Here is a 26,029-nt window from a genome sequence, read left to right as displayed (position 1 = left end):
GCCGCCGGGCGCGCCCGCCGCCCAGCTGATCGGCGGGGATCGGGAAAAAGCAATAAAAGGATTATGGCAATCAACAGGGGAACAGAGCTATTAGAATTAGAGTAAATAGAAACGATCACTTCAGCACGCCAACAGAGCCACGGGAAACGCGATCCAACCTCATATGCCGCGAGGCGAAAAAGGCAAGAGCGGGAAAGAAGGAGCAGCCTTTTATACGCTGCTCCAACACACTTCCCAATTGGATGAACGATCTCACGTGGCTCCTAACATAATTATCGCGGGCATTCACGAGTCTTCTCTATGATGATGGCAGCGGCAAATACGCCCCCAATAGGAACGACATTGCACAAACCTAAGCATTCATGAGTACCAACAGCAGTTGTCTGAACAAGCAGACTAATGGTTGGAGATCTCTCCCAAGAATTCTTGGGACTTGGGAAATATCAGGAAAATAAATAGGAGTTCAACAGTGGAGTAACTTTACAATATTTATTTCTTAAACACGATAGTGTGCATTTGTACTGGAATTGTTTTTAAGAAGTTTTCTTAAAAAAAGATATTTTTTATTTTATCACTTGTTCGCTGCCCTGGGCTCCTTAGGAGGGAAAAGGAGGGATATACATTTAATAATAAATAAATAAAGGGTTGTCTCTAGCTAAATAATGCTCAGGGTAAGCCCACTGAAATCAACAGAAGTAAATTAATCATGAGTAATTTATTTCATTTGTTTTAATGGGCCTACTCCAAATATGACACACTTAGTTGACATACTCAAAAGTATGTGCTAAATAATGAGAGATAATGTTCTAACTGAAATCAAGCTTGTTTAAAGTCATTCTTTTGCTAGTAAATATCATGCTTAACTTCTTCCACAAATAATTCAGGCAGAAAGAGATGTGTAGAAATTAGTAAAGTTAATAGTTAGCAATCCTACTGTGTGTATATTTTATACCTCACTTTCTGTGACATACAGACAGTCTATCATAGCCGTCTCCAACTGGATGTTCTCCAGTTGTTTTGGAAGACAACTCCCATCATCTCAAGCCATCTATGGCTGTGCTGGCTGAAGATAATGGGAGTTGTAGTTTAAAACATCTGGAGGGCATCAGGTTGGAGAAGATTGATCTACAGTAAAGAATAATAGTTAATTTGAGATTTAGGCTGCAATCCATTACATGTCTACTCAGAAGTAAGCCTAGTCTCATGGTGTAAAGTGTGGAATGGGTTTGGAAAATATTTGTTTTGAATTTTACAATCTTCCACCTCCCAACTTCCGTTCACCATCAACTCTTATCATCAAACATATATATAATGTTTGGAATGAGCTAGTTCACTGAGCATTCACAACTAGTTCAAAAATATCTAAACTACACCTCAAAGTAGTTTCCATAATTGCCAGGTGAACTAAAGAGAAATTAAATTCACTTTGGGGCAGAACTTTAAATGATTTCTTGTTCATCTTCATTTAACAATTTTCTTCAAAGGCATTGCATCAGTGCTACATTTTCCCTAGGTTTTGACTATATGAGAGTAGCATGAACATCAGTTAGGCCATTATAGTAGCAATTGGTACCAGAAGCAGAGCTTTTTTGGTGGTGTCCCCACATTAATGAAAATCACTGCCCCTTCCTCCATCATTAGCAGTTTTTAAAAACACTTTAAATACATTTATTTTTACATCTGTTTTATTAACTGGTATGCTTGAATTAATTTGTACTGTTTATTTTAAGAGGTGCATGTATTTTAAGATCTTATTGTGTTGGAGTTTAGAAGTGTACACTGAGGGCTTTTATGTCCTGAAAGGCAATTGAGAAATCTTTTTATAATCAAATGAAATAAAAATTATGGTACATAGTCCCCCAAAAGTAAAGATTTCCCTGAAAAATATGCTATTCTATTGATCTAACCATTTTGGAGTTACATGTTATTATTATGGGTCTAGACTTTTCTTTCCTGTTCTTTGGATTTCTGTCTAATTTTATTCCTGCAATATGCTGTTTCATTAGCTAGAAATTGTTAACAAAATCTTATATAGCAGGTGAAAGAATTTTATTTACATATAAAAAGGTATTATAAAAATATACAGTTCTGATTTATTGTTCAAAAAGACACACCTTCTTGATTCAAAACAATGTTTATCACAATTGCCTGCATCCCTCCTTTCCCATTCCAAATCTCCCTCTTGAATTGGTTTTACCATTTCCCCACTGGTGAACATGAGGGCAGTTTGGTACTCAGGTGTTATTCACAAAAAGATGTATGTATTTAATTTCAGACAGTGTAGTCAGCTCAGAGAAAAAAAGTTAAGCACCATGACAGGCAAGGTCAGATATTTAATCAAACAGGCCTTAGATTTACATTTCACAAGTCTTGTAGGTAGTAGTGTTTAATTATATTATTGTCAACATCATTATTTATTTACATCCTGCCGTGTGCCAGATCCTATCTATAATGTATTAAGATGAAACTGAACCAAGGAAGCATAGCTCTTGACTCTAATGATGATAAGGAAGCACAGGCAACAGGCAACCAAAGCCCTTAAAATGGGGTTGGGGAACTTGTAGCTCTCTGGATGTTGTCGGTCTACAACTTCCATCATCCCTTACCATTGGTCATGCTGACTTGGACTGATGGGAACTGAAGTCCAATAGCATCTGGAGAGTTACAGGTTCCCCTCTCTACCTTAAAATATGCAGAGAGATTGAGTGTTTTTATCCTCCAGGTCATTCTCATGAGACACCATAAGCTTCAAGGTGGTTACAAACTCCTTTCAATGGCTGAACCTATTGCATAGAGGCAGTAAATAGATAACATTTTAAAATTTACTTGGTAGTTTGGTAGCTCATAATCTTTAGGCCAGAGGGGAATATTTGGCCCTCCAGATGTTGGATTACAATTCCCATCATTCCTGACCATTGGCCATGCTGGAGAGCCACAGGTTGCTTATGCCTCATTTAAGGGGTGGTCAGTTGTTTTGAAAAATGTTAAAATCCTTTTGTAGTTAATTAGCATGGTTCAGAATCCCCTTTTATCTTGGTGTTTCCTTTTTTGCTTCATGTAATTCACATTGAATTAGCTGAGAGAATGAATGACTCTGCAGTAGGTAATTGTATTTTAAACAATAAGAAACCCAGGAATAAATTAATTTGAAGGCTGCAGATGCTTTTTAGATACATGATCATTAGCTTTTATGCAGAAGCACCATCATCAATTTGCATGGCAAGCATATGATTTTAATTCTTTTACTAGTAGGGGAATCTGATTTTGTTTTGACAGCAGAATCAGCGCACAAAGGCATAACACTGATAATGATATTCATTTTCCATTTAGTAAAATAAAAGTGGTAGTTTGAGGAGTCAAACAATGGTTTTAACCTAGCTGGATTTTGGATATGTGGTGAACCAATAAAATCTGTTAGGAAGTGTTATGAATAAATCCAAAAACTGCTTTAACTGAATAAGGTAAGAAAAATGACGGAATTTGAAATATAGTGAGTCTATTGAAGTAAACTTCAGCACTTTATTAAAATTACCAGATATAAAATTAAAAATAAGTCAATGATGGATGTGAATACCATCCCGCCTCTCCATATCCCTGTGACTGCACTTTTCCTATGCACACTTACCTGAGATAAAGTCTCCTTTTAGATTTAATAAGGACAGGTGGGGCGCTTCCCACCTTAAAGCCCCAAACCTATATGCCCAAACCTATAGCCCCTACAATCCCTTCTCTTTTCCTTACATTCATATTCAATATAGTATCTCACATTTAGAGACACTCTGGACTTGTTTCTGTCCATCTTTTGTTCTGGCCAATCATCTTTGGATAGCACAGCCAATCACAACCATTACTACCGCCCCACCTCTGTCCCCAGGGGTAATAATAACAATAAATTCTAGTAGGAGTGGCTTAGGGAGGGCAGAGGTCCTCTCAGCACCTCCTGGACCTCCATTTTGATTTTGTTTCCCATAGAATAAGCTCTAGCCAATCAGCACTGAAAATTCCATAGAAATGCAGAAATGCATTGGAAGTTCCATAGCATTAGGGCAGGACTATGAAGAGCCTCCCCAATGCTCAGAGGTATGCATTTCAATCTGGGCCAACCTGCTTGTTGCTCTTCTGTGAGACTGAGTTACCTTTGCCTCCGTTTGCAAGCACCACTGTAAAGCAGCAGCAACCACATTTTTCTTTTCTTTTCTGTGACTAACCAGCCTTTCAAGACTAGCCAATCTTTGAAATAGCTATATACCACTGTGAGTTCATTGTCCAACATCTGGATAAACACACACAAACATTTCAGTGAGAGTAGTAGTAGTAAATGATCCCAAAAGCATGTTTAGCTGGCATGGGGGTGAGGTCAGAATCTGGTTTCTTCACAGTCTGAACTGAGCCCTATTTATTGTAGGGGGGAGAGACGTGAAAGGAGATTCTTGGTGGCAAACAACTCCTAAAAATGTTTGGTTGGCATCGTAATGGTTGGTGGGGAATCTGGTTTCTTTATGGGCTGGGCCTGTTTTTATTCTGAGGGTGAGAGGGACAAGAGATTTGTGGTGGCAAACTGCCTCAAGAATGGACTGGGCTGGGCTGGACATTTAACATTTCTTTTTATTTATTTAAAGTATCTGAATATTTAATATGGGCTTATGCAAGGTAATTTGCTCCCATTAGCGCTAGGAGCGAGAACTTATAATTATTATTATAATTAAAACAAAAAGCTTAGCAGTACTTTCAAGGGGGCCAGATGTTTATTTTCTTTCTGAGCCCAGGACTGTCTTTCATAATGGGGTTTGGAAGAGAGCAGGAGAGTAGTTGAAAACACCAGCATCCTGGAAATCCAGTTAGCAGGGCATGTGTGGGGTTGTTGCACACTTCCAGCCCCAATTTCATTTTGAGTAAGGAGGTGGAACCTGTGTAGATGTGGCTGATTGAAAGGAGAAGGAATTTTGGGTTGAGCAAATCCCTGCTTTTATAAAAACCAAGAAACATTTGTGAATGTCTGAGTCCCCAAACCAGTGGAATCCTGGAGAAACTTGTGGAGCTTCCTGCTACAGTATTTATAACTCATCATATGGTATGACAAACTCCTTTTTCTAACATTTTGGCTTCTTGTTTTTCCCACCTGCCATATCTTTCTCTCAGCAATAGGAGCTTACAGTTTACAGGCCTGGTGTGTTTGTTTTTTTAAGAAACTCTGGAAATTTTTAGCCAATGACTGTTATCCATCCTACTTGAATACACTGCTCCAGGTTAGGGCAGTTCTTTCTGCATACTAGGGAATAAGCCTGAACTATTTTGTTCCTTTTTAAAATGAACTTTCCAAGCACAATCCTCTTCATCTTATTCAGAAGTAAGTAACCCTCCGCTGGGTTCTGTGGGGCTTACTCATGAGATCAAACACAGGACTGAAGCCTTTTGTAGTGCCTTCTGAATGTGAGTTTCCAGGGACTCATTCACTTTGTGTGTGTTTTTCAAATAGGATCGGGAGAGTATTACTGAATGAGCAGAAATCTAGGTTTCTATTCACTACTGAGGAGGTACGACTTAACTGTGTGCACACTCATGAGAGCAAGCATAGGACTAAAGCTCTGTTAGGTGCTCAGTATTATTAAAACTGCAGTTTTTAAGTGTCCACTGTTTCTTTGCAAAAGAGAAGGGTAGGAAAAGAACCAGAAGAAGTGGAGGCCACACACATTTTCTCCCATCTGAGAAGCTACTGTGACAGCAGGGACCCCTTCTGAACCAAAGTAAGACACTTTATAGTTTAGTTAGGTGCTATTTGTAAAACTGCAATGCTTAAAGTGTCCACAGCAAGGGAGCAAGACAGGGGGGAAACAGAACTTGGCTGTGACCTCATTGGTCACACATCCATAGCAGCCCCACCAAGTCTAGTGGGCACCAGCTGCTGCTGCACTGTTCCAAATTTCTACTTTAGCTTGCTGGAGAGCAATTCTATATTAGTGCTCAGGGGCTAACACACAAAAATGCTCAGTTAGGAGGAAGTGTGTGTAAGTGAGCATTGTAATTCCAAGAGCACCAATAAAGGAGCTATGCAAGGAAACTCTTAAGCTTCTCCAACACAACATAAATGAGAGAAGTTTGCAGGAAAATGACCAATACATTATGGACTTTTACAAAAGGAGAAAGCAAAAGGAGGATTGCATGTACTGAAAACCTTGAAGATACAGCATATAGGAAGCAGTACATTTCTACTAAACAGAGATAACCAGCAATTTAGAATTACCTTACTATATTAATTGCAGTAGAATTCAGAAACCATATGTCTTCCCTTTCTGCTTTTAAGTCCAGCTGCTTCTGGAATTTAATGATGTTGTGGCTGATTGATAAGACCCTGTTTCTTTCAGATGTCATGATTTTTGACTGAAATTCACAACCACTAGTTTCACTGAAGTCCAATTTGTAGTGTTAATGAGGGGGAAAAGGCCAATATCTTTACATTTTGTTGCCCAGTTATCTGTTAGATATCATATTTATATGCCTGTTTTCCCCAACCAGAGTACCTTTTAATCACATGATTCAATCTTACTAATGGTTCAATATAGTTCAATGGTTCCTTGCGAATAGTGATATATACATTCAGGTCAGGTGCCAGCAGGTGGCCAGGTCAGGCACAGGCTCAAGGGCCCCTGTGGTTCAGGAGGGCTCCTGCCTAAATCTGTAGGCTGGGACTGGGAGGGTGGAGCTCCATGACCAATACTCCTCCATGCAGCTGGCATGGGCTTAAATGGACATAGCTGCTTCCCCTCCCACGTCATTTAAGTCTGTACCAACTGCATGGGGGTGTTGTCTCGGAGGGTGGAACTCCCACTCCAGGATCCATGCCAGTGATGGGTCATGGGGTGTGATTTGCGGCCTGGAGTAGGGGGTCGATGTCTACAAGATTGCAGTAGGGGTGTCAACCTCTTTTCCCAGGCCACAAATCACTAACCATGACCCTAAGCTGCCATGGATCACAGAGCAGAAGCTCCATCCTCCCAGACAACACCCCCCCATGCTGCCAGTGTGGGCTTAAATGACTCAGGAGGTGGGGAGGCTTGACCTATTTAAGCCCTTGCCAGTTGCATGGAAGGGTATTGGTGCCCACTCATGCTTGACCCCAGTCCTGTATACACACTTTAAATACATCTAAATAACAAAATTTGATCTGATTATGGGCCAATATGCAATGTTTGAAAGAAGGCATGTGGCATTTGAAAGAAGTCATATAGCCGGAACATGATTGAATATGGGAATGAGTAGTTTCCAATTTATAAGTAGTTGTTGAGTTGTTTGGTGGATGGTGCTGTTTCTTAAAAGAATCACAAGCCAGTAGGATCATGTCTTCTCCAGCAAGGTGCTCACCATTCTGTCAAGAAGCTAACCAAGTTCAATCAAACACTTAGTTCTATATTTCTTTCACCAAGCATCAGAGAACTAACTCAGTTCTTCATGTGTAGCCGAATATTGCACTGTGCTGGGAACAATGCAATCTCTTTCATAAATGTTTTACTTTTGTGTTTCGTCCCCTGCAGATAGTAACTTTATCCTTGCAAATGCTCAGGTGGCTAAAGGATTCCCCATAGTTTACTGTTCCGATGGCTTCTGTGAGCTTTCTGGATTTGCACGAACAGAAGTCATGCAGAAGAGCTGCAGCTGTAAATTTTTATATGGTGCTGAAACAAATGAGCAGATTATTCTTCAAATTGAAAAGTCATTGGAAGAAAAGATAGAATTCAAAGGAGAAATCATGTTTTATAAAAAGAACGGTAAGTATTATTTCATTCATCAGTGCTCAGTTAGCTCTAGACAAACTGCAAATGTAACCATTATTCATTGCAATGGTTATGTAACATCCACATGAATATTCAGAAGGCCACAAAAATGTATGTGAGTGAAAGTACATTCTAAAGTTGTAAACTTTATTATGAAGTTTTGCCTAAGTTGAGTATAAGGTATATCATATTCTGAATTATGCTTGATTTTGAGTTGGACACTGACCCATGATTATGGAAATTGAACTCATAAGGCTCATTCATATATGCAGCTGATTCAATCTTTATTTCATCACTTGATTATGCACCATTTGAAGTTCTCAGATGAACTTGGGACAACCCTCACCGAAAAATACTGAGGTGGGGTGAGGTGAAACAAAATGTAGTGCTTGATCTATGATAATGATAATTGCAGTCTCAGGGTAATGAAAATGCATATTTGAAAATTGAAAATGCATATTTTTATGCCTACGGCAATATATAATGTCTTACACAACTACACCTAAATAAATAGGTGCTGGATAGTTCTGAATGGTGTGCCACAAGCCTTGTTCCTGCCTGTACTTTAAACACCATCTGCACTTCCTTCTTGCACTTCAACAATCTGATTATAGAGCCTACAACAAGCATGGACAGCAAGCAACACCATATCTAACCACAGGAATGTTCTTTTATGTTAAATTATAGTTGTCCTTGAAATATGAAAAGTACCTTTGGAAGTTCCTGTTTGGGATGGTGAGCGGAAACATTTGAGGAATTTCAACAGAAACAAAAGGTGTTTCAGTAACACTAGCAAAATTCCTGTAGGTAGTTTCACATGTCTGTACTTATGACTACAGATGGATGAGAAATTCGATTCAGTTCACATTTCAAACTGAATCAATCAAATTCCCACTTTGTGAAACAATATGAGAACCGAAACACAGCCACACTTCCAAATGTGCACTTATTCAAATTTTGCCATGCATTTTGCCAAACAAAGAATGTTTACAAAAATGCATATGTTAGGGGAAAGTGTGTAAAAAATTAAAGTGAAAATAGCATACAAAAATGCATTATATGATGAGTAATTGCTTGCAAAAATGTGCTCACTCAAAACTGCCTACAAAAAATGGGTTTATTAGGAGAAACTCACACTCAAATCCTGGAGAATTTTCACACGTTATTTTTTTAAGCAGATTGCTGCAGAAATGTGGAGAACTGAATTTAAGATTGGAAAAATTAGAAAATGAGAGAACCAAAAATGACAGATTTTTTCATCCCTAGTTATGACTCATAGAAAATTTTAATGCAGGTTGTTAACTGTACACATTACTCATCCTGATTTCAATATGGAAATGTGTCATAGTCCCTTGAAGAAGCAAGCTGGTCATGTAATGCTGATATATAAGAAATGGGAGAAAGAGAAGGCAAACTCTGTTTTTCTTCCTTGTCTTCAGATGGAAAGGAGATTAAAAAAATAGACAGTAGCACTCATAAGTAAGAAAAAGAGAGGGCACAACTTCTTTGCTGTGGAAATATACTTCAGTTCAGAGCATACTCTGCGGCTGTTATTGTATATTCTGGAAATGTGTATTCTGGAAAAGTTTCTGTAAGTTTTATACTGATGGAGGTCTGTACATTTTTATAAAGAAGCATTTACAATTTAAAGTCAAATATCTACTTGCTAAAGGTTGGATCCTGACATGCATTTTGCTAGTGCTGGAGAAAGGTGACATATTAGCAGTTTTCACTGACTCTTCCTCCGTGCCTATGTGCTCTGAAAAGCTGCTTGGAGTCTTTGTGGGACCCCTGAAAACAGCACTGGAGATGGCATTAGGGACCGTAGCAGAAATAAGGAATTGACAAAAATTCCTTCCTCATCCACTTTATCTAGCAGGAAGCCTCCCCTGGATCCCAGTTCCCTGTTCTTCTGTTCACACAGGAGGAAATCTGAATACAACTGTAAAACAATACATATCAAAGAGCAGAACAACAATGCATTCATAATACTAGAAAAATATCCTCTCTTGTTTTTACAATACAGATAGAAAGGCATGAAGCTTAGCGATGTTTCCAGGATGTTAAAGGAGTCTTATCTTTTAAAATGCAGCATAGCAGCGATGCTTCATGAAAATTCAACAGAATCATGCCCTTTGATAGCATTAGCATTTAAAGGAAGACATGTCAGTATGTCTTAAAATCATATTTCTGGAAATGGAACCAAGAAAGATAACATGTAAAGATAAATAATTGCTCCAGTAGTTCCAGAGCCATTATGCATGTCAGTGACTAAGCATTGCAATATGGAAGGGTAGACAATCACTTCTATGACACAACTTTCTGTTCATTTCAGTGGGGGCTAGTTAATTTCAGTAGGCTAGGCTGTGCAGTATAATATTATATTTACATTTATATTTATATTTACATTTTGCACTTTAGTGCCTTGGAGCAACTTGCACAATAAAATAGAATAAAAAAGAAATTTAAATCAGGAAAAACAGCAATACACAAAAACTAAAGTGCTCATCTGACAATAAGTCCTGCCCCCCCTTTAAAAGATGAGCATAGCAAAAGCCACAAACATATCTAACTACCCTTCCAATTAAAAACCATAAGCCTGGGTAAATAAGAATGTTTTTCCTTGGAATGTAAAACCAGACAACTATTATGCCAGGTGTATTTCCCTGGTGAGAGCATTCCAGAAATGGGGTGGATGGCAGCTCTTCCCACTGAGGCCACTTGAGCCTCAGGCAACAGTAGTGGATCCAGAAGTACCCCCAAGCTATGCATCTGCTCCTTCAGAGGGAGTATAACTCCACTTAGAGCAAGCCAGGATCCACCCATTCATTCTAACCACCCACTAACAGAACCACCCACTAACAGTGCCTCACTTTTATCTGGATTAAGCTTTAATTTATTGGCTCTCATCCAGTTACTGAAGTCAGACAGGTCTAGCACATCCACTGCCACACCTGCAGATATGAAGGAGAAACAGAGTTGTGTATCATTAGCATATTGCTGACAACACATTCCAAACCTCCGGATTGCCCCATTCAGTAGTTCCATGTAGATGTTAAAAAGCATGGGGGATAAAATTGAACCCTGCAGCACCTCATAATGGAGGTTCCACAGGATTGAACAACACTCCCCATGTGCCACCCTCTGGAAACAGCCATCCAAGTAGGATTGGAACCACTCCCAACTTGGGCATCCAGTCCAGAATACCATGGTTGATGATATAGAAGGCCGCTGAAAGATTAAGGAAGATTAACAGGGACACACTTCCCCCATTTGTCTTCCGACAAAGGTCATCATACAGGTTGATCAGGGCAATTTCTATGTCAAAACCTGGAGCTAAATTGAAATGGATCTAGAGAAATCAGTCTCAGCCAAGAGAGCCTGGATATGACCTGTGACCGCACACTCAAGAACCTTGCCCATGAGGGGGATAGTAGCAACTAGCTGATAGTTCAGATTTTTCTGGATCCAGAGAAGGTTTTTTAAGGAATAGTCTTAAGGTTGCTAGGGATCATTCCCTCTTGCATAGAGGCATTAATCACTCCCCTGCCCCAGCTGGGGAAGGATCAAGAGCAGAAGTGGTTGCCCAAACAGGTCCTAGCACCTTATTTATATTTTCAAGCTGTACTAACTGAAACTCATCCAATACAATAGGACTAGATAGTCTTCTGGTTGCCTCTTAACATACACGTCAAGATTCTGGTGGATACAAGTGATTTTATCCTCAAAATATTTTGCAAACCATAGTCTCTAGCACTTCTTTTGGGCTAAAGTACAGCAGGCCTTTTACTACCAGAAAAAGCTCCACTAGTTAGCATAATGAGGATGCAGTGGAAGCCACAAAGTATTACTTCTTTGCTGCCTTCACTGGCACTCAGTAGGATTGATAATAAGCACTCACTGGTGTTCAGTTGCATTCATCTGGAGTTTTCCTCCACTTGTGTTCAAGCTGTCTGTTTTATTGCCCTAAGCTCTGGTGTATACCAAAGAGCCAACTGGGCTCTATCAAGTGGGAAAAGGTGCTTAGGAACAATCATGTCATTGACCCAGGTCATCCATGTATTCCACAGGTCAACCAGGGCTTTGATAGGAGCACTAGTCATATCAGCCAGCAAATCAGCCAGAGTTGTCTGGAAACCAATTGGATACATCTGTCTCCAAGGGCAGACCATTCTAATAAGTCCCCCGCCTCTGAGGAAAGGAAAAGCCACTGAAATAATAAATCTCAGCAAGAGATGATCCAATCATGACAAAGTTAATATCCCTCCCACTCTCAAATTACCCCCTTCCTGCTCAGTCAAGAAAACCAGATCTAGAGTGTGGCCTGCTACATGTGTTGGCTTATGCTATAACCCCATGGTTGCCATGAAGTCCTGAATCACCCCCAAATCCACTCAACATGGTGTCAAGAATGCAAAATTTCTAAAATGGCTCTGAAGCAAGGAACTGTGGGGATTTCATCTTGTCTGAAATGGGGCCTCTGGGAAAGCAATGACTTGCAGTTTTCACAGCTGAAGCCAGTTAATTAGGCCCAAGCAAGAACACCTGCTTATCAGTGGAGCCTGGTACACCAAGGCCATAGGCCTGGGAAGGGTTGGGGAATACAGAACTGTTAGGTGCCAAAACTCCAGAAAGCATTTCATCATCTGAAAGCCCCCTGATTGGCTAATTAATTCCTGGCTGTTGCTGGGCATTTCCCCATAAGTATAGGATTGAAGCCTAAGCACTTGTTCTTCACTGTGGTGGTGTTACCTGATGTTGAGGTTCCATCTTACCACCTGCTATCCAAGCTATACATCTCTGGGGAGATGTAGAACCATGAAATTATCTTGCTATATACCTCTTTTTAAGTATCAGCTAGGTTAGACAGTGGTTATTTTTTGTCTGTGACTATAACTCTCTGTGTATTCTACCTGGCCCTCAGGGGTGTGGGTTTTAAGGAACCAATATGCTGCTGTATTTGTGCACTTATATTTTATTTAATAAAGCTACTTCTTATTTACCAGTGTGTGTTCATTGCAGCAGTAGTGTGGCTCTGAATCCAGTATATTGGCTACTTGACCACGCACTACTGTATACAGAGTATTTTGCCTAAGGCTCCAAGACAAGGAGTGCTCCTTTGGCCCCTCCGATGGAATTCTTGGCAGGTCTATTTCTGGCACTTTGGGTTTCCCCTTGGCCCAGAGTGGTTGACCAGTTTAAGAGGTGGTGGCAGTCTACCTACCTTGTTGGGTTGGTGTGGTAAGGGAGGCCCGGCTCTGTGCCTTGCCAGGATCAATTGCCCTGGGTTCGGGAATTGAGTCCTGGGACTGAACTGGGGGAGCTGGTTCATGACATATGGATTTTGTAACCCCCAGACCCAACAATCTAAAAGTTCTCAACACCACCTTCAGTAGCATCTTTATCCATTCAGGCAGGGATACTTAGGACAGCAAGGTAAATGGTAAACTAGTAGAATTCCTAATCTGCCCACTTGCCCAGCACCAAGTACAGACACTATAGATTCCCACTCAAGTAACAGGAAGCCTAGAGAAAGAGACAGAATTTCTACAGGCTACAGTGACACCCCCTTGTGTTATGTTACGTTTTATTTCTAGGCCGCCTTTCGGCCAAATAGGCCCCCAAGGCAGCTTACACACAAATAAAAATACAAATACAAAATGCAAATACAAAATGCAAAATACAAAATGCAAATAAAAACAATACAATTTACAAACAAAAAAATCAAACTAACAAAGTCCTAACATCTCTAAAAAAACAGGAGCAGCAAACCAAAAGCATTAATCTTCCTGGTAAAGGGCAGTCTGCAGAAAAATGTCACTAAGAGCAGGGGTGGGGGGCAAAGCAGGTGGAAAAGCATGCCCCTTGATGGTCCCAGCATAGTCCCATCCCTGCAGCAGCACACCTCAGTCTGCAGCTCTTCCTGATAAGGCCCAGGCAGAGGGGTGGGGCAAGGCAGATGGAAATGCTTGCCCCTTGATGGTCCCAGCACAGTCTCATCCCTGCAGCAGCACATCTGTCTGCAGCTCTTCCTGATAAGGCCCACGCAGAGGGGTGGGGCAAGACAGATAGAAATGTTTGCCCCTTGATGGTCCCAGCAGTCTCATCCCTGCAGCAGCACGTCTCAGCCTGCAGCTCCTCCTGATAAGGCCCAGACAGAGGGGTGGGGCAAGACAGATAGAAATGCTTGCCCCTTGATGGTCCCAGCAGTCTCATCCCTGCAGCAGCACGTCTCAGCCTGCAGCTCCTCCTGATAAGGCCCAGACAGAGGGGTGGGGCAAGACAGATAGAAATGCTTGCCCCTTGATGGTCCCAGCACAGTCTCATCCCTGCAGCAGCACATCTCAGTCTGCAGCTCTTCCTGATAAGGCCCAGGCAGAGGGGTGGGGCAAGACAGGTGGAAATGCTTGCCCCTTGATGGTCCCAGCACACTCTCATCCCTGCTCAAGTCTGCTCTGACACTACACCAGGTGGGCACAGCTGAATAAGATCAATATCACCCTGCTCACTCACCCAGGTCTTGATAATGTAAACCAGGGTGGTCTCCTTATCCACAATTAAATCATGAATGAGGGAGATCCTATTTAAATCCAAAGGAACACATAGTGGGCCATGGGAGAAGTATCTCTTTGCCTGAGACCCTTGAGAGCAACTGCAGTCGGAGTGGACATTCAACAATACTAGGCAAGCTATAACTGACCTGACATAAGGCAGCTTCATATGTTCCTAAGGAGAAGTTCTGTCTTAAAGAATTTGTGTTAGTATGCAAAGCTAGGCTTGATTTGTCTGAGTCTCTCTTCAGAATTTTTGAAATGTGAAAAGGAAAACAGAAAGACATGGTCTGAGCCCTAGCAATTAACTGGTATACGCTCACCCAGTTGTTATGACAGATTAACAGCAAACTTAAACTTTGTTCTTCTATCATATACTTCCCGGTGGCTGCACAGAAGAGAGTGAGATCTTTCAATGGTTCTGTTTTTGAATTGAAAGTTGGATGGAAGGAAGAAAGCATCTGTATACAAGCTAAACAAACAATAGTTCAATTTCTCTAGATAGATATAGCCTCTTCTTCTCAGCCACAAGTTTGCTGTTGCTAAAGCAAAGCAAAAAGAACCACAGTTCAATTTGTTAATGGCATACAGAAACAGGGATTAGAAGTAGGAAAATGGTCCAACCTTTGGAATCTGTTTCTCAAATATACTAATTTAGGTCTTTTCATTTAATATGCATTTCATGCAGGTAGCTTGCTTGTGGCAGAAATAACATTAAAATCAAGGTGACATGATAGTTTCCCACTATTGCTAATACCTGGCAAAGAATCGAATGAAATGGGGGAAATAACTATTATTACCTTTTTGGAGTCTCTTGTAATGAAATTTGGGACTGTATAGGATTAATGGGTGCAAGTCTTTATATGCAGTGGATGTTATTCTGGAGATTGTACCATACATTACAAATATTTTAATGCATTTCATGGTCTATTTTAAAACAAGCAAAAACAACTTGGGACATAATGGGGGGGTGAAATAATGTGAGACTGTTCTGTAATTTTAAAGCTAGAACCAGGAGGAAGCTTGACCTCTGTAATTGACAGCCCTGACATACTTTCAGTGCAGATTTGCTTAGATACCAAACAGTGATTTCAGGCATATATCTGAATTCATAATACAGAACATTTTTTAAAAAACCAAATAATAAGCACACAATTATTCTAGGTAATAGCTATCAGGAAATAGAGTAAGCATTTACTATAATGACTATATATTGATATGTTGTGCTTCTATTGGAACATGTATTGCTTGGTTTAGGGAGAAATCAATGCTTTGCTAGAGAAAGGGAAGGTACCATCAGCCTTGAAGGAGGTAGTGGTGTGTCCCCTCCATAAAAGGACCTCCACAGACCCAGAAATGTTAAACAACTCTTGCCCAATGGCAAATATTCCCTTTTTGGGCAAGGTGCTCACCAAGATGGTGGTGGTCCAGCTTCAAGCATGCTTGGAAGAAACTTATTACTTGGATGCATTCCAGTTTGGCTTCAGACCTGGCCATGGCACTGAAACTGCCTTGGTTGATGACATCTGTTAGGAGAGGGATAAGGGGAGTGCAACCCTGCTTGTTCTCCTTTCTCTCTCAGTGACTTTTGGTACTGTTGACAGCAGCATCCTTTGGGAGCATCTCAGGGAGGAGGAGGTTGGGCACCGTGCTTCAGTGGTTCTGCTCATAGCTCCAGGGCTTCTTCCATATAGTAGTTATGGCAGGTTACTGTTCAACATCATGGAAGCTGTCCTGTGTGTTCTGCATAGTTCCATCTGGTCCCATGTGCATTTAACATGCATATGAAGCCCTGGGAACTACCATCAGGAGATTTGGAGTGAGGTGTTATCATGATGATGATGACACCCAGCTCTGTCTCTGTTCCATCTGAATTGGGAAAGGCAATTGAGGTGCTAGACTGGTGCTTAGAGGCAGTGATGGGCAGGATGTGGGCTAAATCCTGAAAAGACAGAGGTGTTGTGCTGCCAGAGTTCTCATGTCTGGAAGGTGGGGAGATGGCCTGTTCTGGATAGGGTTGCACTTCCCTGGAAGGAGCAGGTTTGCAGCCTGGATCCACCATGGTCACTGGAGGCTCAGCTGGCCTCAATGGCTAGGAGTGCTTTTTTCCAGCTCCTGCTGGTTTGCCAACTTAGGCCCCTTTTGGACAGAGATGACTTGGCCACAGTACTCCCCATGCTCTAGTAAATTCCAGATTGGATTATTGCAATGAGCTCTACATGGGACAGCCCTTGAAGGTGTCTCAGAAACTTCAACAGGTCCAAAATGCATTAGCCAGATTACTCATATAACCCTTGTTTAATCCTTCATATTGCCTGTTTTAAAACAGCTGCATTGGTTGCCAGTTCATTTCTGGGCCCAATTCAAGGAGCTCACATTAGTTTAAAGCCCTAAATAATTTATGTTCCAAATATCTGAAAGACTGACTCCTTTCCTACAGAACCTCTTGGGTGTTGAGATCAGCAGAAGAGGCCCTTTTGGTACTTCAACCACCCTTAGAAACTTGAAGGGGTAGTCTGGGAGAGAGCATTCTCTGTGGTGGCCCCTAAGTTGTGGAACTCTCTCTCCACTGAGATGCATCAGTTTTAGGTGAATGCTGAAGATGTACCTCTTTACCCTGGCCTTTGACACCTGATATATATATATATATATATATTTAGGACCCACCCTATTTTGTGATTCTAGATTCTTTTTAATTGTTTTTAATGTCATGTTTTAAAATTGTAACCTGCCCTGGGACCTCTGGGTGAAGGGCAGGTAATAAAGGGTGATGATGATGATGCATTTTTGCCACCCTGGGCTCCTATTGGAGAAGAGTGGGATATAAATTTAATTAAATAATTAATTAATATTTTCCTTTAAATTATCATAATTATTTCTAAATTTTCATCTGTGCATCTAAATTAGCACATGCAATTTTTATGCAAAGCTGTGTCCTGCAAAGCAATAGAGATGAGATTAGAGCTTTTCTAGAATGAGGTTTTATTGAAAAAATATAGCAAATAGTAATTAAATTGCTAACTATAGAAGGCTTCGAGTCCTTCCTTTTACTGACTGGAAACTGGAGAAGGGAGTGATGATTCAAAGATGTAAGGTGAATACCCTACTGGGAATTTTTACTGCATCTGTGACCACATAATAAAATTTGTTGTTGAATTCATACTGAAAACTCATAAACTTAAGGGAGGGAAAGGACGAACTGCTCAGGGAAAATGAAGGGAAGAGGAGACTTTCTGGACAGTTATGGGCTGGATCACAATGGTCTGTTGTATGAAAGGGTTGTTCCAGGTGTGCCCTCAAAGGGTCTTGAAGTGTGTCTCTCTAGTGGGATTTACAGTACTTTTTGTATTAAGACCCTCAGAGTTCAGTGTGGCGTTGATTTAATTAGGTACAGAGAAAAGTTGGATGTTTAAGTCTCTTCTGGGTTCACAGTAGCTGAAGAGTAGGTGGGGATCCTTCCCCTTTTCCATGTCAATAAACTTAGAATTTAATTTGCCCTTTGCAGCTAAAGCCTTACTAGCTTACCCTTTTCAAGTAAAATTGAACCTTTTGGAGCCAAGATGCTAGGCAATGGTGATGGAACTTGCTCTCCAGCAACAACCAATTCACACCAATGGCCTATCTAGCTTAGAATTGTCTATTCTGACTGGCAATGGTTCTCCAGGGTTTCAGAGAGCAGTCTTTCCTTGCTCTCTCTGGAAATGTCAAGGACTGAACCTAGGGCCTTTCTCATTCATAGTGTGTACTCTACGATTGCACTATGGTCCTTCACCATAGGCCATGGTGAGCAGAGTCCCAACTACACCATACATTTAAAGCACTTTGACAGGAGGCCACAAGAACTGCAGCATCAACTGCGTTCCATGACATTCTTCTCCCAGCACACTCAGAGAAGAGGCAACTGGAAGGCAGCAGCTGGAGAGCATTAGTCAGATGCTCAGAATGGCTACAAAAAAGTTAACATGTGGGCATGCTGGGAGATTGGTCCTAGGAAATGTATGAGTCAAAGGGAAAAGATGCTGGAAGAGGAAAGGGGACAATAAAAGGAAGGTAGGATTAAAATGGAATGGCTGCAAATAGAGCCAGAAAAAGATATTAATTCTGGGAATAACCCTCAGTGGTGAGCCAGTAAGGAAATAATGAAGACTAGCATGGGCAGATGAAGGGAACTGCTACATTATAGACCATTAGACAGGGAGAAAAGTCCTGCACTGTGGAAATAAAAATAGAATGGTAACCCTGTGGTGAAAAAGGCATTTCCAAACCCTACTGGTAAGGGTCCCACCAGGCAGTCTCTGAGGCTAAGAGGTCCTCTGAGGTTCTGAGGATCCTAAGGACCTAACAAAGGAAATATCTGATACATTCATATACCACTTTAACAGTCATGACTTCACCAAAAGAATCTTAGGAACTGTAGTTGGTTAAGGGTGGTCGGAATTGTAGCTCTGTGAAGAGTCTCTGAACAACTCTCAGCATCCTTAACAAACTACAGTTTCCAGAAATCTGTGGGGACACCATGACTATTAATTGTATAAGAGTGCTTTAAATGTATAGTGTGAATGTCACCCAAGAAGTGAAGCAACGGAAAGCTGCAGTCAGCTAGTGCAGGGGCTCCAGCAGACATAGGTTAAGAAAACATGTCTTCCCTTATCACATTTACTTTGGCCCCTAGTTTGAAAGGGATTCCATGATAGTTTAAGTTTGGTGCAATAATAATATGACTTTGTGTAATATTAAATCCACCATCTCTGTCTCATTTTACTCTCATCATGTTCATAGCCCTGAGGATGTTCAAGTGTTTCTCAGACCTTAAGATCTTACTGCAAAGAGGGGGTGAAATCTTTCTTCTAAGGAAGTAGCTGGGGGCAATAACAATAATGTACAAATATAAATCTATGAAGGAGATCTTAGACAGACAATGCTTGTTTGTCTGTATTAGCCGAAGCAAAAAAGAAAGTATTGTGACAAGCTTTCTAAAAAGGAATATGTTTCCCCCCTTTTAAATGCAGTATCACATAATGCAACATTCCCATTGGAATTCCAAAGCCCTGACTACATCTTATTACGGCTTACTGTTGTTGGTTTGGACAATAATTCCAAACTTTATGTCAAGTAGATGTGCATTTTGACCTGATTTCATAGGTATATTTATTAAATTTCTCTCAAATGATAATGCAGGAAATATCTGGAGCCCCCTCCCCTGTATTAAAACATCTGTGTGAATAGCAACTTGTTACTATTAATCACATTATACATTATTACTTAATGTGGCCATACAAATTGCACCCCGCATATTAAATACATCATACTCATTCAGCAAAAAAAAGAATGCCTTTGAACAAATTTAATTGTATTCATTTTGAACTAGTGTATTTAAACAATCCTGCCATGCTGCCATAGTGCAATTAACACATAGTGCAGAAGACATTTGTCACAGTAATTTCCGTAGGCAGAAGGGTATCAGATATTCTCCTGTGTAGAAATCATGCATTTAATGAGTTTCAGCTTGCCTGTATTTAACCACTGAGATTTGAGGAACTACACTTTAGTTTCTATTTTAAGGCACAGTATGATTAATTTTAACGTCTTTGAAACAGTGGGGTTATACATTAGACACCAAAACTGAATTAGGACTGCAACCAGGGGCAAGGCAGGGTGGGAGAGGAAGATAATCTGAAGTAATGGCATTTCATTGTAAACTAGGAAGCTTCAGAAGTTGAAGTTAACATTGTATGGGGCATTCTTTAAAATAGGAAAAACACAGTTTAAATTAAAAGGAAAATATAATATGAGAAAAGTAAAAAGCTTCATTAGACTATTAATGATCCTAGGAGATGCATATTGCATTTAAATTAATGCTTTGCTTTCTGAGAAATCAGCATTACTGAGCTTGAGCTGATGATGCAGAGGGATTTACAGGAGCTGAACATCTGTGACTTTCTGACTATTGACCCTTTAAATAACTTGTGTGGTGTTTTGTTTTTTTAATTGTATTAGTTTTGACTTTAATGTTTAATATGCTTTTCTATTAAAAAGGAAAACAGAAGAAGCAGCAAGAACAAAAGACAGTTTTGTCACTTGAATATATATTTTTTCCCTACAGGGTCTTCATTTTGGTGCCTACTGGACATTGTCCCTATTAAGAATGAGAAAGGTGATGTAGTTCTGTTTCTAGCCTCTTTCAAAGATATAACAGATACAAAGGTGAAGATTTCTCTGGAAGATAAAAAAGAAGGTTTGTATTATTTCCAGAATGAAAGGGGATGCATTTTCAGAGAAGTATGACCTAAGACAAGTGTGGGAAAAGTACATTATTATAGAAATGACTGGGCTATAACTCAATGAAAAATTCAAGTTGTTAATTCATGTCCTTTGTAGTGTTAACTACGCTGAAGCTAGAGAATTAGAACTTTAGTGCTAGTTTACTGCTGGAAATGCAGGGCACTGTACCCCTACACTATGCCTATTTGTCCCAATTGTCTAGGTCACACATGTCCAGTAGTAGTTCAGCACTGAATTAATGTTATTATTAATGTCACTTATTTTGTTCAGTACATTTGTATTCAATATTTTTCTCATCATGGAACTAAAGGCTACTTACATAGGATTCCCAGGTGGTTTCCTGTTCAGTCATTTACCAGACCCAGACTTGCTTACCTTTAGAAATGTGGCCATGTCATATGCCCTCAGTCCATGCTCCAGGCCATAAGGAGGTCCAGTGCTAGTTTTCTTTTGGTTCTTACAGTAACAAAGTCTAGGACAAATTTTGGCTATATTTTTCTGCTTAGAAGAATGTTTCCATGTTTAACCCATTTTTTGCTTATAAAAGCCCAAGTATGTGTTACATGCAAAAGTGTCTTAAGTGACCCCAAGTAGCCCTTTTGAGTGTGTAATTTTTAGCTACATCCTATGTGAATTACAGATGAGCTAACAAGAACCTGCCCCCTCACCACCTTACTAAGCTAGCATTTTGATAATAGACACTTATTATTTTTCATATATTAGAAAGAGTAGATTTCAAAACTGAGTGAAAAAAAATCTGCCTTAACAATGGCACTAGTAAAAGGAAAAGGAGATAGAAACATGGTTAGAACCCTAAATGCAACAATACAGTGACTAGTACGTAGGAACAAAGAGAACTATTACAATAGTTATTGTATAGAAATAGAAGAGGACAACAAAAAGGGTAGAACAAGAGCCCTATTCCAAAAGATTAGAGAAATTAAAGGGAAATTTAAACCAAGAGTAGGGATGTTGAATAATCAACAGGGGAACACACTGACTGACCGAGATGAAATAAAAGGAAGATGGAAGCAATACACTGAAGAAGAAGGATTCCATATACATCCCAATTCCAAAGAAAGGGGATCCCAAGGAATGCAGTAATTATCGAACTGTTGCCTTAATATCCCATGCAAGTAAAGTAATGCTCAGGATTCTACAACAAAGGCTCTTACCATATATGGAGCAAGAAATGCCAGATGTCCAAGCTGGATTTAGAAAGAGAAGAGACACCAGAGATCATATTGCAAACATACGTTGGATAATGGACCAAGGAATTTCAGAAGGAAATCATCCTGTGCTTTATAGATTACAGCAAAGCCTTTGATTGTGTAGATCATGAAAAATTGTGGAATGCTTTAAAAGAAATGGGGGTGCCACAGCCTCTGATTGTCCTAATGCGCAACCTATACTCTGGACAACAGGACCGAATATGGAGAAACCGATTGGTTCCCCATCGGAAAGGGTGTGAGACAGGGGTGTATTTTCTCAACCTATTTGTTTAATCTATATGCAGAACATATCATATGGAAAACGGGATTGGATCAAGATGAAGGAGGTGTTAAAACTGGAAGGAGAAATATCAATAATTTAAGATATGCAGATGATACCATACTACTAGCACAAACCAGTAATAATTTGAAACGAATGCTGATGAAACTTAAAGAGGAAAGCACAAAAGCAGGACTACAGCTGAACATCAAGAAGACTAAAGTAATGGCAACAGAAGATTATGTAACTTTGAAGTTGGCAACGAGGTCATTGAACTTGTCAAGGATTATCAATACCTTGACATAGTCATTAACCCAAATGTAGACAGTAGTTAAGAAATCCGAAGGCAGCTAGGACTGGGGAGGGAACTAGAAAAGGTCCTCAAATGCCAAGATGTATCACTGAACACTAAAGTCAGTATCATTCAGGCCATGGTATTCCCGATCTCTATGTATGGATGTGAAAGTTGGACAGCGAAAAAGGCGGATAAGAGAAAAATCAACTTCTTTGAAATGTGGTGGTGGAGAGCTTTGTGCATGCCATGGACTGTGAAAAAGGCAAATAATTGGATGTTAGAACAAATTAAACCAGAACTATCACTAGAAGCTAAAATGATGAAAAAGAGGAAGACCAAACGAGACGGATTGATTTCATAAAGGAAGTCACAGACCTGAACTTACAAGATCTGAACAGAGTGGTTCATGACAGATGCTCTTGGAGGTCGCTGATTCATAGGGTCGCCATAAGTCGTAATCGACTTGAAGGCACATAACAACAACAATGGCACTATAATAGATTCCCTTACAAATGGGGAATGTTAGGACATTGCTATGGGTGAGAAGCTAAGTATTCTGTTTTCTTTTTAAAGCACTCATCCATAAAGCACATTTTTAAAGAAAAAAAAGGACAAAAATGTCATGGTATGGCACTCTTAGATTGTGTGGCATTATTAGTGATATGATAGATACTATGCAGTCACGTAAACAGCAATTGGGATTCAGGATGAAAGATCAGTTGATCTTAATCAATAGTAGCCAGTTCTGATATGAATATTGGGAAAGTGGAAAGTGGCAAGGGAGGCATGAATTCCAGATAGGTTGAACTATAGAGTTAAGCATCCTGTAGCCAACTGGTTATTGAAGCCCCCTCCTATACCCATAAGGAATAGTCTGTACTCTGTTCACAAAAAAGCTCATGTTTTCAGTACACAGTTGGCATAACAATTGTTTTTAAACAACAAATTTCTGCAAGTGATGTTTAAATTTATGAGTTTTAACAAGAAGCAGTAAATCACTTTAAATCACTTTTCCGTTATCCACAAGTTACACTGCTAATTAGGTTTTATACAAATAGTTTTCCATAAGTTAGTGTTGTGCATCTAAGAGTCAACCATCCTTCTCCTTCTCTTTAAAAATATCCTCTGATAAAATACTGGTGGGAAACACTATTCATTGCCAGATTTAGCATAACCTGATAAAAGGATGGTTCTTTCACAGCATACAGGAAAAGTCCTATTTTAGAAAAACTGTTTTGCTTTCAAAGAGTCAAGAGAATGATTAGAGGGTTCCCCACACACCCAAGGCAAGGGTTATTTTAGTCCCATGCATTCTATTGAGTAATATATAGGAATTATTCTAATACCGGTTACATCTTTGTCAGTTGTGTTCACATTTAAAGTAACCTTAGCTGAATCACCAAATGTATTAATTGCTTCCTGATCTTATGGATGAACACTGACAACATCTTTTCTTGATCTAAAGTTATATGTTTGTGTGGGCTAGCTTGAAAAGAACAAATAGCATGGGGAAATAGACATATAAGCCCTGCATCCTGATCCACTGATTCATCACCAGTATCTCACATCTGGCCTAGGAACCCATAGTTTATTTTATTCTCTTCCCTCTCTGGGACTCTCTTCTTATTGCTTCCATTCTTCTAGGAATTTTGCTCTTTTAGCCACTATGTACTGTATCCATCATTACTCATATTCAGAGAAAGTTCCATTGAAATTAAAGACCATGACTAACTTAGGTCCATTAATTTCAATAGGTCTGCTCTTGGTTGGACACAACACTGTGCATGGGGTGTTAAAAATGTAGGCTGCTGAGGAGTCTATGTGTCTGGTTTTCCAGAAAGACAGAAATGAGAAGAAGTGTAATGAGTTAAACACTGTGCAGCAGCTCAAGGTCAGAGACTGCAGCTGGCATGAAACAGAACATCTATAAAGCCTTGAAAGAGAAACTACAAGGTGTGGGGGTGTGGGGTGTTAGAAGAGCTAGGAAAGTATTCGTGTCTGTATCTGTGAGAGAGAAATCCTGTCAGTAAAGACTCTTAACAAGGAACGGTCTGTGTATGGATATCTTTCGGCTGGTTCTATTGCTACTGGGCACAGGGCTGGCACACGCTGTAAATATGCTGCTACAACAAAAAATGGCCATGGCAGAGGTCTAACATGGTGTCTGACCAGACTTATCCTATCAGCATCTTGTTGAAATAAGGCATAAATAAATGGTTTGTGCCATAGCAGCATTTTATAGCTGGGAAGTGGAGTGGAGCCATGCAGTCCAGGTCTACTTGCATGGCAAATCTCTCTCCATAAGAAGGTATCACTTATGAGATTATTGTACAAAGGCTCAGGACCAAACAGCTGTGCTGTTTTGAAAATGGAGGAATTATTGCAACTGATTGTATGAAATTTTCCATATAAAACTGCCCACTAATAACTAAGATCTGTATTGCACACCTTTCTCTTTATGTTCCCTCCTTCAGATGTGAGGTGGGTGCAACCTAGGAAAGAACTCCCTTAGTGCTGGTACCTCATCCATACAATACCTTCCTGTTGCCAGAGGGCAATGTTCTGTTACCCTTCACCTTGGCTCAAAATGTTCTATTTTTGTCTGGAATGGCCAGCTAGAAAGTTCCCGCCAAAATCCTCTATTGAAAGGGAGAAGGGAATGTCTTCATTTGCACTGGTATGGGATCTTCTTAAATTCTTAATGCTCAGTTCTCCTGTATTCTTGATCTAATCAAAGCAAAACCCTACCACCTATCAGTTGGTTATGAGCCCTGAGACTGAGTATCCTTTATATGAAAGTTCTTTAAACTACACCTAAAACTTAGATCACCTTTTTTTGGAACAAGACAATTGTTTTTCTTTTGTGCAGCCTACTGAGTGGGCATTATGCCCCCTGAACTCCAGATGATTCCAGAAAAGGTTCTGAATGTCACCTTACAGTGATGCCACTTTTGTATGGAAAAGGTTATGTTGACTAGGGATGGACAAATCTATCAATTTTCATTTCTTTAACTTTCTCATGTCCACAGTTTTAAGTTCAGTTCTCCATGTTTTTGCATCAGTTTGCAATTTTTTAAAAAAAATCCTAATGAAAATTCATCAGCATTTTAGTTCAAATTTCTCTTAATGTACACATTTTTGCAAGCAATTCCCCTAATATACTACATTTTAATGTTATTTTCACTAATCTGTGCATGTGCATTTTTATGCACACTTTCTCATAAAATACACATTTGTACACCTTACTTGGTTGGAGAACTACATCACGAAAGTTGGAGAAGTGCAAATTTTGAAAGATCAATGTTTCAGTTTGCATATTATTTCAGGAAGTACAAGGTAGGTTTGCTTTAAAATCATAACTGAACCCAGTTTGTCCCCCATCTCTAGTACAAACTCAAGTAGTTGTCCACAAAAAAACCTACAGATCTCATAGTCACAATGTGGTCCACGACCTGACTACAAGGATGATGATCCAAGTTCCAATAGTACTTCAACAGGCACATTGAGCAGAGAGAGGATTGGAGCATAGCCCAAAAATAAATAGGTTGGTAAATGTAGGTTTAGGCAGCCATTACCCACTTACTGACATTAGAAGAGAGAGTGACATAAGAGTCCTGTTGGATCACAGCAAAGGTCTATGC

The 26,029-nt window shown here is 39.9% G+C and overlaps 1 protein-coding gene across 1 annotated transcript in view; it reads left to right on the top strand.

Annotated features, from left to right (window-relative positions):
• KCNH8 (potassium voltage-gated channel subfamily H member 8) overlaps nt 1-26,029 on the top strand; it is a 287,892-nt gene that overhangs the window by 121,700 nt on the left and 140,163 nt on the right. The window contains exons 2-3 of the mRNA XM_061586828.1: nt 7,530-7,763; nt 20,424-20,555. Coding sequence (XP_061442812.1) covers nt 7,530-7,763; nt 20,424-20,555 — 366 coding nt within the window. The remainder of the gene's footprint in view (nt 1-7,529; nt 7,764-20,423; nt 20,556-26,029) is intronic.

This window comes from Rhineura floridana, chromosome 10 (genome assembly GCF_030035675.1).
Source record: "Rhineura floridana isolate rRhiFlo1 chromosome 10, rRhiFlo1.hap2, whole genome shotgun sequence".
Lineage (NCBI taxonomy): Eukaryota > Metazoa > Chordata > Lepidosauria > Squamata > Rhineuridae > Rhineura > Rhineura floridana.
This window is presented reverse-complemented; position numbering and strand designations above follow the sequence as displayed.